This window comes from Notamacropus eugenii, chromosome 6 (assembly GCF_028372415.1).
Source record: "Notamacropus eugenii isolate mMacEug1 chromosome 6, mMacEug1.pri_v2, whole genome shotgun sequence".
Lineage (NCBI taxonomy): Eukaryota > Metazoa > Chordata > Mammalia > Diprotodontia > Macropodidae > Notamacropus > Notamacropus eugenii.
The window spans coordinates 156,503,298-156,519,038 of record NC_092877.1 but is presented as its reverse complement, the minus strand read 5'-3'; the positions used below and the strand labels follow the sequence as shown (position 1 = coordinate 156,519,038).

General features: G+C 38.0%; 1 protein-coding gene across 2 annotated transcripts in view; it reads right to left on the bottom strand.

Moving 5' to 3' along the window:
* Positions 1–1,502, bottom strand: part of GRIA2 (glutamate ionotropic receptor AMPA type subunit 2) — a 188,060-nt gene extending 186,558 nt beyond the window's left edge. For both annotated transcript variants that reach the window (XM_072621355.1, XM_072621354.1), the window contains exons 1-2: positions 1,075–1,502; positions 431–571 (exon numbers count right to left, since the gene is read on the bottom strand). In XM_072621355.1, the coding sequence (XP_072477456.1) occupies positions 431–571; positions 1,075–1,186 (253 nt within the window). In that variant the 5' untranslated portion in view covers positions 1,187–1,502. The remainder of the gene's footprint in view (positions 1–430; positions 572–1,074) is intronic.
* Positions 1,503–15,741: the final 14,239 nt, after the last annotated feature.

Here is a 15,741-nt window from a genome sequence, read left to right as displayed (position 1 = left end):
AGTCAGAGAGGAAACAGCTTCTAGAATGGCTATGACCTCTCATTCAGTTCCTGGATCTGTCCAGCATCCCATGAGTCTGCTTACCCTGGGAGAATAGTTTGTCCAAGAGAAGTAAAGACTCTTGCAAGGACAGGGTGGGATAAGGGGAGAAAGGGGAGGGAAGAGATCAAAGCATAAAGGCCTGAGGTTGAGAGTGGGAACCTAGAGGCCCTAGGAATAAAGCAGCCCAGCCCAGGCCACCTCAACCTTGCCCACGCCCCCAAGCCCCTAGTGCGCACGCACATTCTCCAGTTCCCCTCTACTCTTTTCAGCTAGAGGGGCCCCCTGCTCTTCTCCTCCCACCACACAGGCGCACCCACCACCACCACCCACTTCCTCGCACCCAGTTTCTTTCTTCTTCATTTGAATAGCATGAATATTCATTACTCACAAGCATTGGTGACTGCAAAGCTGTTGGCTACCTCCAGATTGTCGATGTGGGGTGTCAGCCTAAACTCTGAAGTGGAAAACTGAACCATCCCTACCCGAAATGCACTGTATTCCTGATCAGCGCCCCTTGGAAATAACCCCCCTGTAAAGAACAAACACAGGAAACAAGAGAATATTGTCAGTGCCAGAAAGAAAGAAGATCAGTCCCCTACGGGGAAGAACAGGAGCCGTGTTTCCCCTAAAGGGGAGAATAAAGCCATCATTCCTCTGTGGGAGTGGGGACTCACACAATCCAACTAGGGGAAAGGGGGTCATGCAATTTATCAGAATTAGAGGCTATAAGATAGCTAGTCAAAGATATTCGCCTTTTCCTTTCACCAGAAACGTTCCCATACAGATCCTGAAGAACCCAAGCACACGTAAGAACATTGTGCAATTGGAGGGCGAGCATCTTTCTCTGTTGTATCACGGACATAGCCTTTCCCCATAGCCACATTCTAGTTACTATATGCATATTCTACACATTTAAAATCTGGAATGTGGACAAGGTATGACATAACTCTACATGATAAGAATTGTCAATACAGAACCAGGATTAGCATTGAATAAAGGACAATTCAAAAGCATAGTCTAAGATTTACCTACCTATCTGTATGCTGTTAGAAGAGACACCAAAAATCAGTCCCCAAAAAACAGGAGAAAGGAAGACAGAAATATGCATAATCTTTTGCATTTCCAAGAAAAGTAGAGCATCCATAAAATATTCTTTTGTTGTTGTTCTTTTCCTCCTCTTTTTTGGCCGTTTCCGTCAGTAAATTAGATCCTCTGCATTTTGAGAGACCAATTTAGCACCAAGCCCCTAAAAACCTCTAAGTGGAGATAGGGGAGCCCGTAGTCACAGCTGCTGCTGGGGGCTGCTGCTAGTCTGCTCGTTGTCCCAGCTCCAGAAGTCAGAAGAAATGGTTGAATGCAGTTTTCAGTGGTGATGCTGCTGTGGTCCGGTTGTCTCAGTACATTCAGCACACTCACATGCACTCACTGCTCTCTCGCTTGCTCTCGTTCTCTTCTCCCTTTTGCCACACACACGCACACATACAGACAAGTCACAGAGAGGCAGGCAGTCCCAGGCGCGCGTGCGCGACTCGTCAAAGCAGCCGGGAGCGCGCCTCTCCTCACCACCCCTCCTTTTACTCACCCCACGCAGCTCCTAGAGCTGGGCTTCACCGCACTTAGCCAAGAGCTCTACTTCCTCAGTGGCAGCCGCCCTCTCACTAGCAGAGCAGCTGCCACTGAAGGCACACTAAGGCCCTAAGAAGGTTCAGAACCGAGGACAGCGCCACAAGCATAGCAATTAAGCGTCCACAGGATCTGCAACAAACCTGAGAGAGACAGAGAGACAGAGAGAGAGAGAGAGAGAGAGAGAGAGAGAGAGAGAGAGAGACAGACAGACACAGACGAACACACACACACACACAGAGAGAGAGAGAGAGAGAGAGAGAGAGAGAGAGAGAGAGAGAGAGAGAGAGAGAGAGAGAGAGAGAGAGAGAGAGAGAGAGAGAGAGAGAGAGAGAGAGAGAGAGAGAGAGAGAGAGAGAGAATGAGAAAACCGCTATCCCCAAAGCTGCGAGTACCAGTTCGAAAGCAAGGGTTCCAGCGCTTTGAAACCGCGCCTTGCAGTTTGCAGTATTTAGTTGATCCCCCTTCTACCACTGCTGCGTTAAATCTATTTTTGCATACTCCAGTCTATATCCAAATAAATGGATATAGTTTAAAGTCCAACACATTAAATTGGGAGGGGGGGGAGTGAGTGGGCGTGATTTGTGATTGTTATTTTCAGCTGTCCCCTTCTCCAGACATCCAAAAATCAGAATCATCAGGCAGATCCATAGTTTAAAATCCCCCCAATGTAAATTCCAATATATTCTCTATGCAGTCAAGAGTTCTAGACAGAGTCGATCCGCATTGGAAGGAAAATACCAGATGGACTGTTTCTCCCGAATACTTTATATACGGGATAAGAGAACTGTAGGTCTTTTCTGTCTTTAAAGTCTGTTCCTTATAGGTCGAAATGCGGACTTCCAGAACCACATCGCACGTAGTCTTCTTTCTTGCAGCTCTCACTGCAGGGTTCCTCCTGGAGACCTGTAAGTGTGGACCAGAGGGAAGCAACCTTCCTTACTAGAATTACGTTACTCCCAAGACGAAAGGGAGAGGGCTGAGGAAACAGTGCATTGGAGGAAGAGCATATAAGAAAGTGAAGAGAACCTGAGCTAGGAAGACGGGAGAACAGCCGAACTTCTCCGGGACTATCTTTACATAGAGTGTGAAGAACTCGTGACTGTGAGCAGATATGGGATATTCCCTCTGGGCTCGGCTCGGTAGTTTGGAGAATAGCTGGGGGGGTGTGTGTGGGGGAGATTCGAAGTTGCAATTCTGCAACTAAAATGATAGTGTTTCTGAGGGGAAAAGAAAAAAAAAAAACAAAAACCTTTCTTTTTTTTTTTTTTTTTTGGTGAGTGGAGGTAAAGATCTTTGGACTTTCATCCAGAAATTCCTATGCTTGCTTCCTGGACAATTAAACCAGGAAATTTTTTAGCCTACCTCTCCTTGAAAAGTCAGCTCTTTTCTCAAGTCTTACAATACAAAATATGGGCCTTTATAACAGGAAGAAAGGCAAAATTCTAGAAATGCTGCTAATTTATTTTGCGAGGCCTCCTTTTTGTGTTTTTTCCATGGTCATTACCGTCTTTCTCTCTTCATTTTAAGACTGTTCAGGTTCTTCAAATAGCTTGCTGAAAAACCGTCTCTCATTTTCTCTCTGTTAAATAGTGTGGATTAGATGACTCCGCTCCAGTCCCACCAATCTGTCATTCGATTATGTGGACATTCCATATAAAACAGCTTTTACTTGTTAAAATTTTCAGGGCATATGTGTTTACTAGTCAAAATTAATTAAATGACTTTTCAAAAAAGAAAATCAGAATTGTCTGACTAGTAGAAAAATTTTCATTAAAAATGAATTAAACAATGAATTCAAAAGGAGTTAGAAAAAAGAAAAGTGCTTGGAGAAATGTAGCATAATCACCCAAATAAAAATTAACGTATAATTTTAAACATCCATTAAATATATCCCTCAATTACTAAATTATTGACGTTTCAGTATCGTTCTAGAATTATTCAAGTATGCAACTTTTTTTTATATACAATGACTTCTCTTCAATTATATTAACATCATTCTTCTTAGCTGTTATAAAAAGAAACCTCTGAAATTCCTTGTTAGTGTTTTAAATCGAATATATTTGATCTCAAGTCAGCTACAAAGTATTAACAAATCAAGTGTAATAAATTAATTTTTACTGAAGCAAGTGAGTTATGCAAATATAGGAAAAAATAGGGAATGCATCTTAAGAATTTAAGACACTTTTTCAAATGATGAAAACACCACAACTTCATGAGAACAAAGCCATATATACTTCAGAGTTTTACTTTTAAAATTTAAAGCATTAAAGCAAATCTCGAAAATCAAATATTTAAGTGAAGTATAATTCCTGTCATCTAAAACTTTGCGCCCTCTGCTGTTGAATTTCGTATATTGCCTGCGTTGTTAGCCACTCCCCTAAAGTTGGACAGTTAACAGAGATGATAGAGATGGAAGAAACTAGTGTATGCATATCACCTCTATTATTCAGGGACTTAAAAATAAATCATCAAGCAATGACACAAAATTTAGATTTATATAATGTAGTTTAATATATTTTTTGAAATATAGTAAACAGTTTTTTTCCCTTATTTGCTTTAAAATACCAACGCTAAAAATAAGTCCTTATGTCCTTGATCTGAATTTCATCAGTATGTGGGCAAATACTTTTTGATGCCTGATAATTACTAGAATTCAGTGATTCATAATTGAAGGAACTACTGCCAACTTGATCATCTACCTCCTCCATCTCCAGGTGAAAATGATCTCCCGCTAAGATCTTTCACAGGCCTTTTTCTGAATTCTCCTTTGAACTTATCTCAGTCTCCATTGTGGATACGTGTGTATGTATGCACGCACACACATATACGTACATGTGTATATGTACATGTGTATGTATAAGATATACACACATACATGTAAGTGTATGTGTGTCTTCCAGTTACCCATAGATTTTTAGCTTCTTTAGTGCAGGTTTTAAGCATTATTTATCACTGTATCTTAAGAACTCCATCTAATTCCACATACATTACAGACACTTTATAGATGTTTCATGAAACGTATTGAATAATAGAGGCTAAGAACTGGAAAAGATCATCTGATCCAACCACCACACAATGAAGAAATGCCTTCTTTTCTGCCATGTATAGTGGGAAAAAAATGGTGTCTTTTGTAGTCATAGGACCTGGCTTTCTAGCTGAGTTTTGCCACCTACTGCCCGGTATGATATAGGCAAGTTACCTACTATCCCTTGGCCTCAGTTTCCTCCAGTGTAAAATGAGGTAGTTTGACTAGATTACCACAAGGAGGCATTCCAACACTGTCAGTGATCCTCTTAGAGTCTGCTTCCTTGTCCATAAAATGAGGGGAAAATACTTCTATTTCATCCAGTTAAGAACAGCATAGTGCAATAAGTGAGCTATAGTTTATGTGAGCTATAGTTCCTGACAGATATGTTTTATAGAAGGACACTTCATGAACACTTCAAGAGGCAGGAAGTTCACTTTATGAAGTAGCTTACTCCATTTTTAATAGCTTTTATATTTGGGTCAAAATCTGCCTTCTTGTAATTTTCACCCATCTGACCTTACTTCTGGGGTCAAACAAAATGCATTTCATTCCTCTTTTATATTATAAACTTTCAAAAATACAAAATTAAGGCTTTATATCTCCCTTTTTTCCAGGCTAAATATACTCATTTTCTTCAGTGGATTCCTACATGACATTTTCCAGATCATTTCACCCTTTCATTTTGTCAATATATTGGTATATCAAAGAAATGTCTAGCCAATACATCCATTATTCATCCAAGCATTTCAAGGTAGATAGAGACAAGGTCTTGGAGTTCAGAAGACTTAGTTTTGAGGTCCATCTAATACAAGCAATAGCTATGTGAACACTGGCAAATAACTTAACCTCTTGGTGGCACAAGTTACTCTCCAAGACTCTAAATTACAGAAAATATACTAATCTTCATCAATGAAAAGTGTTTCCATTGATGAAAATCGCAGGATTGAATTTCACAAGTTTCTGTCAAATATTTTGCTAATACACATACACATACTTATGTTAGCAAAATATTTGAGATGCACACATGTAAATGCTGTACAGAGAACAAAAAATGTGCTAGCAAAGTAGCTGATACACATATGTTTATATTTCTATATAGTATAGAGTGTGTATGCAAAGTATTTGATAAAGTCTTTGAAGTGTTTGTTGGCAAGATGCAGAAATATCAGATGAATCAAATAATATCATAATTTGTTAATATACTGGGCCAGACCTAGTTCAGGCCAATTCAGAGATTCATGATCAGAAACAGAATTCAATAAAATACTTATAAGCCATAAAATGTAATAAAAACACCTTTATTTGTGCCATTTTTTTTAAAATGGAAACAGTTTCTAATTAAGTTCAGATAAAATGTTATTCTCCCTTTCCCTGCAGGTTCAACACCTGGCCATTCTTGATGGGCAATGGAAATTGCACTAAAACTTCCCAAAGTACTAATTAACTATAAGCTGGGTCTGCTATGCCTCAGGGAGGAAGGAAACCAAAGCAAACATTTAAGCCCTAGTTCTTGATCAACCAAAATCTCAGACTGTTTTCCTGTACCCTTAAAAGACTATATAAAACATGGCAGGCACTGTACCTACCTGAAGGAATATTTCATATCCCTTGAATAAAGTAAGTTCACTCTGTCCTTTTGGTGACCTCTCAAGGAATATAACATGCGCGAGTTGGCCATGCCTTAATGTTTTGGGAACTAGCCACTCCCGGAACACATAGATAATACTTGGAGGATCTGGCTAGTCCTCTCAGTATATGATTAATTAACTTATATCTTGTGGCCCCCGTATGATATGTCCTTGACGAACAAACACCTGCATTCCCATGGCCTTGTGCCTGACCAGCTTGGAACAGTGTGCAGAGCCCTTGGCAAAAAGCCTTCTTTGTCTAGGTCCCTATAAAGTCCCCCCGCTTAGTGCAAGTCCTCGGAATCTCACCTGTGGAGAGGACGCTCTGCCTGGGACCTCTGTGCTCCCAATTCGGACCCTGAGCGCTGTATCCCGGGATTCCCCAGCTGATGTAATTCAGGTGTTGGTGCTCCTCGAATTGGTGATGTTTTCTTTTTCTTTTTCTTTTTCTGCTGTACTGATTATTATTATACTTATTACTCTGTGCTTATTGTGTATTATCTGTTGTATTGGATGTAATTATAGACAGTCTATAATTAAACTACCTTCATTTTTAAAGCAGTGTGAGAGTGTTATTTACAGGAACGAATCTGAACCCCTAAAAATCACAAAACACTACCACAACTGGATTAATATAAAAATAATATTAATTAATGATTATCCCCAGTAAAGGTTAATGGCAGGCTCAATATTTTCAGCAATGACTGGATAAGTATATATATCTATATATATATATATGCCATTCTTATTGAATTTCCTGAGCATACAAGTGCTGGGAGAGCTAGATCAATGAAATAAGAATGAAAATTTGTAATAAAGGTAAGAGAGAATTTTAAAACATTTTCTACATGATAAGAATATTAATGTTCCCTCTGAAAATTCTTTGCTACTTATGTAAAAAAGTACAATGATAAGGTTATTATGCTTAGGGGGTACCATGTCTACATTTGCATGTGGTATAAACTAAGAGAGGATCCCTGGAAATTATTTTTTTTTACTTGAGTATTGAAGAGTAGACTAGCCATGGTAATTTAAAAATCAGTTTTCCCTTATGGAAAATGGAAAAGGCCATTCATGGTATAACCCAATCCAGACTTTTTAATTGTTTTGAGAAAAATATTCAATTTTAAAATAAAATTTTATATTTTGAATTTAAATTTATAATTTAAAATTATATGTGTGTATATTCAACTAACATTTATCTATTCTTTTCCCCTTCCTATTTTCCCCCTATCTATACCTTTTCCCCCTCCAATTCATTGAAAAATGTAGGGGAGAAAAAAATTGGCACAAGAATGCACTGTTGGTGGAGATATGGATTGATTTAGCCATTCTGGAAAGCCATTTAGAACTATGCTGAGAAAGTTTTTTTTTTTTAAACTGTGCTTAACACCAGAGCCAAGATGGTGGATGAAAGACAGTGACTCACTTGAGCTCTCCCTAAAGTCCCTCTGAACATCTTTAAGTAATGCATAAAACAATTTAAGAAGAAGCAGAATCCACAAAAGGATAGGGTGAAGCAATATTCCAGCCAAAGACAACTTAGAAGGTCAGCAGGAAAGGTCTATGACACCTTGGTGAGAGTGCGGCACAGTGCAGCACAGGCCACAATAGCTCAAATCAGGCCCCAACAAAATAGGAGCAGGTCTTGGGAACCACTGAATCAGCAGGGGTAGTAGCTGCTTCCAGAACTCTCATCCCACAGATGGTAAGGGAGTTGAACAATTGATCAAAAAGATTATAGTGATGTCTTTGTTGGAACTGAGGCAGGACTCTGTTGCTTTGCCCACACTCAGATCTGGGTCCCAGTTTTGTGTGGCAGTCTCATGGCAAAAAGGAGCAATAGTACAGCAGAGTCTGCAGCTGCAGTAAAGTAAAGGCCTTTGTCACAATTTCAGGGAAGAAAACAGTACTTGTAGTCACTCAAAGACCAGAGCACAGGGTAGGCGAGTAGTAAACACACCTCTCCTTAAACCATACTACCTTGGAAAAACTGACAACTTACAGATCCAAGAAGTAACTCTGAAAACACCTGCAAAAACCCCCTGAAGTTTGAGACACTGCCCTCCTTGAAATAGAGCCCTATTTTAATAAAGAGTTAAAAGATAAGAAATAGATTGGAAAAATGAACAAATAACAGAAATTAATCCCCAAAACACAGAAAGTAACTATGGTGACAAGGAAGACCAAAACATATGCTCAGAAGAAGGTAACAAACTTAAAGCTCCAAAGAGAAAAAATATGTATTAATTGATATCAAGGCCATGGAAGAGTTTACAAAGGACTTTGGAAATCAAGTAAGAGAGGTAGAAGAAAAATTTGCAAGAGAAATGAGAGTAATGTGAGAAAATCATGAAAAACAAAGAGTCAACAGCATGGTAAAGGAGAGATGAAAAATGCCAAAAATTAGACCAAATGGTAAAAGAGGCACAAAAAGGCAATGAGAAGAAGAATGCCATGAAAAGCAGAATTGGCCAAATTGAAAAGGAAGCATAAAAATTCACCGAAGAAAAACGAAAACTCCTTAAAAAATACAATTTGTCAAATGGAAAAGGAAACACAAAAACTCTTCGAAAAAGAATAGCTTAAAAATTGGAATAGAGCAAATGGAAGATAATGACTTTGTGAGGAATCAGGAAAGAATAAAACTAAACCAAAGGAAGAGGAAAATTATAAAACAATGTGAAATATCTCACTGGAAAACTAACTGACCTGAAAAATAGAGACAAGAGAGATAATTTTAAAATAATTGGGCTACCTAAAAATCTCCCCCCAAAAGGAGTCATATTTAAAGAAATTACAAAAGAAAACTTCCCTGATATTCTAGAATTAGAGGGTAAAATAGGAATTGCAAAAATCCATTGAGTATCTCCTAAAAGAGATCCCAAAATGAAAATTCCATGGAACATTGTAGCCAAATGCCAGAATTATCAGATCAAGGAGAAAATCTTGTAAGCAGCCAGAAAAAAAAAACAATTTAAATATTGTGAAACCACAGTCAGGATTATACATGACCTTGCAACTTCTATATGTGAAAATTGGCAGCAAAAATTGAGCAAAATCTTTCAGGGGAGGAGAAGGACATTCAGTGAAAGAGAGGACTTCCAGACCTTCCTGATAAAAAAACAGAGCACAATGGAAAGGATAATCTTTATAGGCATAAAAAGGTAAAAAGGACAGAAAAAAACCCCATATTGTTCAATAAGGGCAAATTGTTTACATCTCTACATGAGAAGATGATACTTGTAACTCTTGAGAACTGTATCTTTATTACAACATTTAGAAGGGATATATGTAGACACAGGATGTGGGTTTAAGTTGACTTTAATGTGGTGATAAAAAGTCTAATTAAATGGTGAAAAGGAATTGTAATGAAAGAAAAGGAAAGGAGGAGACATAAAATGGAAGAAGACAGTAGAATGGATTAAAAACCATAGTCCCACAATATGTTGTTTACAAGAAACACATGTGAAGCAGAGTAAAGGCAAAAAGCACTGAGGTAAAAAGGTAAAGTAAAGCACTGAGTAAGGTAAAAAGCTGGAGCAGAATATAGTATGCTTCAAATGAAGTAAAAAAAAAAAAGCAGTGGTAGCAATCCTGATTTCAGGCAAAGCAAAAGCAAAAGTAGATTCAATTAAAAGGTATAAGGGAAGAAATTATATCCTGCTAAAAGGTACCATAGACAAGGAAGTAATATTATTACTAAACATATATTCACTAAATAGTACTGCATCCAAATTCTTAGAGGGGAAGTTAAGGGAGTTACAGGAAGAAATACATAGTAAAACTATGCTAGTAGGGGACCTCAATCTCCCCCTCACAGAACTAAATAAATCTAACCACAAAATAATAAAAGAAAGAAATTAAGAACAAGTTGTACACATCCAAAAAAAGAAAAAAGAATTATGGTGTCTGAATGCAGATTGAAGCATGTTATTTGCTCTTTTGTTGTTGTTGCTGTTTTCTTCATTCTTGTGGATTCTCCCATTGGTTTTAATTCTACTAATGTGAACATATGTTTAATAGGAATGTATATGCATAGTCTATATCTGATTAGATGTTGTCTTGGGGAAAAGGGGAAGGGAAGAAGGAAGAGAAAATTTAGAATTTAAAATCTTTTGGAAATGAATGCTGAAAATGAAAAATAAATGAATTAAATTTAAAAAGTAAATAAAGGAGGTAAATAGAATATTAGAAAAGTTAGATATGGTGCACCTTTGGAGAAAATTGTATGTTGATAGAACAGAATATACTTTTTTTCTCAGTTGTACATGGCACCTACACAAAAATTAACCATGTACTAGGGCATAAAAACCTCACAATCCAAAGTAGAAAGGCAGAAATATTAAAGGCATCCATTTCAGACAATGATTCAATAAAAATTACTTGTAATAAAGGGCCATGAAAAGATAAACTAAAAATTCATTGGAAACTAAATAATCAAATCATAAAGAATGAATGAGTCAAACAAAAAAAATCATAGAAACAATCAATAACTTCTTCCAAGAGAATCACAATAATGAGACAGCATACTAAAACTTATGGGATGCAGCCAAAGCAGTTTCTAGGAAATTTTGTATCTCTCAAAGCTTACATGAACAAAAGAGAAAAAAGAGATCAATGAAGTGGGTGCACCACAACAAAACAAAAAGGTTAAAAATTAACAAATTAAAAACTCCCAAATAAATGCCAAGTTAGAAATTCTGAAAACCAAAGGAGAGATTAATAAAATTGAAATTAAAAAAATTATTGAACTAATAAATAAAATTGATGTTATAGGAAAAAACAGTAAAATAGAAAAACTTTTGATTAATTTTATTTAAAAAAGAAAACCAAATTGCCATTATCAAAATGAAAAGCTTGAATTCACCATCAATAAAGAGAAAATTAAAGCAATAATTAGGCAGTATTTTACCCAACTATATGCCAATAAATTCAACAATCTTAGTGAAATGGATGAATATTTACAAAAATATAAATCACACCGATTAACAGAAGAGGAAATAAAATATTTAAATACCCTATCTCAGAAAAAGGAATTGAATAAGCCATAAATGAACCCCTGAAGGACCAGCCTCACTTCTCCTCCAGAGCCATCTGAATCCAGTGACCAGATATTCATCCGGATGCCTGGAGATGACACAGGATGAGGCCATTGGGGTTAAGTGACTTGCCCAAGGTCATACAGCTAGTGAGTGTCAAGTGTCTGAGGTGAGATTTGAACTCAGGTTCTTCTGACTCCTGCATTGGTACTCTCTCTACTGCACCACCCAGCTACCAATAAGAGGAGAAAACAAATTGAATGAATTAAAATAGGCAAAGAATAAACTAAGTTTTCACTCTTTGCAGATGATATGATGATATACTTATAGAATCCCAGAGACTCAAGTAAAAAACTCCTTGAAATAATAAACAACTTCCTCAAAGTTGCAGGTTACAAAATAAACCCAAAGAAATCTTTTGCATTTCTATGTATTACTTACAAAGCTCAACAGCAAGAGATAGAAAGAGAAATCCCATTTAAAGCTATAGTATACACTATAAAATATTTGGGCATCTACCTGCAAAAACAAATCCAGGGACTATATGAACACTATTACAAAACACTTTTCGCACAAATAAAGTCAGATCTAAGTAAGTGGAAAAACATCAGTTGCTCACGGGTGGCCCGAGCTAATGTAATAAAAATGGCACTACCTAAATTAATTTACTTATTCAGTGCCATACCAATCAAACTACAAGATCATTATTTTCTAGAGCTAGAAAAAATAATATCAAAATCCATCTGGAAGAACAAAATGTCCAGAATATCAAGGAAACTAATGAAAAGAAATGCTAAGGAAGGTGACCTAGCTCTACCAGATCACAAATTGTATTGTAAAGCAGCAATTATCAAAACCACTTGGTGCTGACTAAGAAACAGAAGGGTAGACTAGTGGAATAAGTTAGGTTCTTAAGGCACAGTAGTCAAAGAATACAGCAATCTACTGTTTGATAAACCCAAGTATCCCAGCTTCTGAGATAAGAACTCACTGTTTGACAAAAATTGCTGGGAAAACTGGATAACAGTGTGGCAGAAACTAGGCATAAACCAATGCCTGACACCATACACAAGAATGAAGTCCAAATGGCTACATGATCTTAGTATAAAGATTGATACTATAAATAAATTAGTGGAGCAAGAAATAGTGTATTTATCAGATTTATGGAGAAAGGAAGAATTTTTGACTAAACAAGAGAAAGAAAGCATTACGAAGTGCAAAATGGATAATTTTGATTACATTCAATTAAAAAATTTTTGCACAAACAAACCCAATGCAAGATTAGGAGGGAAGCAGAAAACTGGGCAAGATTTTTTGCAACTAGTGTCTGTGATAAAGGCCTCATTTTGAGAATATATGGAGAACTGAGTCAAATGTACAAGGATACAAGTCATTCCCCAATTGATATCTGAGGATATTGATATCTGAGGATAGGAACAGGCAGTTTTTAGAAGAAGAAATTAAAACTATCTATAGTTATATGAAAAAATGTTGTAAATCACTATTGATTAGAGAAATGCAGATCAAAACAACTTTGAGATGCCACATCACACCTATCAGATTGACTAACATGACAAAACAGGATAATGATAAATGTTGGAGAAGATGTGGGAGAGTTGGAACACTAATTCATTGCTGGTAGAGCTGTGAGCTGATCCAACCATTCTGGAGAGCAATTTGGAACTATGCTGAAAGGGCTACAAAAATGCACGTGTCCTTTGACCCAGCAATACCACTTCTAGGACTGTATCCCCAAGCGATCATAAAAATCAGAAAGGATCCCACATGTACAAAAATATTTATAGCAGCTGTCCTTGTGGTGGCCAAAAATTGGAAATCAAAGGGATGCCCATTAATTGGGAAATGGATGAATAAATTGTGGTATATGAATGTAATGCAATATTATTTTACTATAAGAAATGATGAATAGGAAGATTTTGAAGAGGCCTGGAAAGACTTATATGAACTAATGCTGAGTGAAAGGTACAGAACCAGAACTTTGTACACAGCAACAACTACAGTGTGTGAGGATTTTTTCTGGTAGACTTAGTACTTCATTGGAGTGTAAGAACTCAAAAAATACTCAGTGGTCTCTTAAGGTAAAATGCCTTCCACATCCAGAGAAAGATCTATGAAATTCAATCGCAGAATATTGCAGATTATTTTCTTTTGTATTATGTTTTGATTTGTTTTATGATTTCTCCCATTCATTTTAATTCTTCTATGCAATATGACTAAGGTGAAAACGTATTTAATAGGAATGTATGTGTAGAACCTATATAAAATTGTGTGCCGTCTCAGGGAGGGAAGGGAAGAAAATATAAGACTTATGGGAGGATCTTTTGAGCTCCATTTCCTAGCAGGTCCATTCTTTATATGGGCAGCCAGAAAGATAACATTGGAGACAAAGTAAGGGATTAATCAATTGAATTAATTAATTCATTCACTATTCTATTCTGCTCAGTGGATAATGAACACAAACTCCTACAACATCCCCTAATTATTCCTCACAAGGACCTGCAAGGTGTAGTAGTACCCCAGCCTTGAATGAGGCCAATCAAAGCATGCACAGCATTCCAACTTGTGCATTCCCATTCACCCTGTGAGTTCCTCCCCTTACTGACCAGTACTCACTTGATTTATAGAGAAGCACACAAAGAAGGCATTTTGCCACCAACAGCCTCACAAATTTGCTTTCACTTTAGCAATATCATGTTGATTCAGCACACGTGCTATGGGTGTTTACTGGCTTGATGCAAGTGTTTACATTACCTTAAGTTTATGATATAATGCACAAACATTGTAGAAATATTTGCAATCCTTGAGCCTAGGAAATAGTAGATTATTATGACCATAGAACTAGGAACTAGTATCTTAAAAAGAATAACAAAATCCACCTTACATATAGCCTCTTATGCTGAGGTCGGACTTGTCTGTTTTTAGGGAAAAATTGGCCTATTCATAGATTCAGCTTAAAAGAAGGGAGATAGATCCCAAACAGGTAAGTTGGTTTTCCCAAAGAGGGTGATATTGCCTCCTAGAGGGTACTGGAAATTTTCAGAAGGGGTGGTAGCAGCCTCGGGTATAATTGGGCGGAATTGAATAAAAAAGAAGTGTTAACCTCACTTAAACCAAGGGGGGCATTGAGTAAATTTTTTTAAAGGGACCAGTAAGGACCCACAACCCATAGAACAACTACAAAGAAGTAACTCACGGCGAATTCTGCACCCAGAGGCCACAGAACATTGGAGCGAGGGAGATTTCTGTTCCGGAGAGACCTGCAAACCTCTCGTAAAAGGTCCTTCGTGCTGCAGACTGGGCGCCGGGACTGGGAGCTGAGTACAGCCCTGCCGTGGCCGCGGCACCGAGAGGAACAGATCCGAGCGGGCTTCAGGGACGGGATCTCCAGCGGCCCGCACAAGTACCTCCACCCACAGGTGACGGGGATTGGTGAGAGAGTCCCTTTGGCGGGTCGAGGGAGGAGTGGGGTGCCCCCATGGCTCGGGGCCCCTCGGGAGACAGAAGCTGAGGGGCAGCGGCAGACCAGAGCTCCCCAAGCAGGCAGGAGCCTGGATCCATTGTTGAAGGTCTGTGCATAAACTCCTGAGGGAACTGAGCCTGAGAGGCAGCCCTGCCCTCACCTGAGCATCTGAATTTAATCTCACACTGAATAGCAGCCCTGCCCCCGCCCAAAGCCCTGAGGCTGGAAACAGCATTTGAATCTCAGACCCCAAACACTGGCTGGGAGGATCAGGAGGTGAGGTGGGTGTGAGGAAAATATTCAGAGGTCAAGTCACTGGCTGAGAAAATGCCCAGAAAAGGGAAAAGAAATAAGACTATAGAAGGTTACTTTCCTGGTGAACAGGCATTTCCTCCCTTCCTTTCTGATGAGGAAGAACAATGCTTACCATCAGGCAAAGACACAGAAATCAAGGCTTCTGTGTCTCAGCCCACTCAATGGGCTCAGGCCATGGAAGAGCTCAAAAAGAATTTTGAAAATCAAGTTAGAGAGGTGGAGGAAAAGCTGGGAAGAGAAATGAGAGACATGAAGTCAAAGCATGAACAGCAAATTAGCTCCCTGCTAAAGGAGACCCAAAAAAATGTTGAAGAAAATAACACCTTGAAAACTAGCCTAACTCAATTGGCAAAAGAGGTTCAAAAAGCCAATGAGGAGAAGAATGCTTTCAAAAGCAGAATTAGCCAAATGGAAAAGGAGATTCAAAAGCTCACTGAAGAAAATAGTTCTTTCAAAATTAGAATGGCACAGATGGAGGCTAAGGACTGTATGAGAAAGCAAGAAATCACAGAACAAAGCCAGAGGAATGGAAAAATGGAAGATAATGTGAAATATCTCATTGGAAAAACAACTGACCTT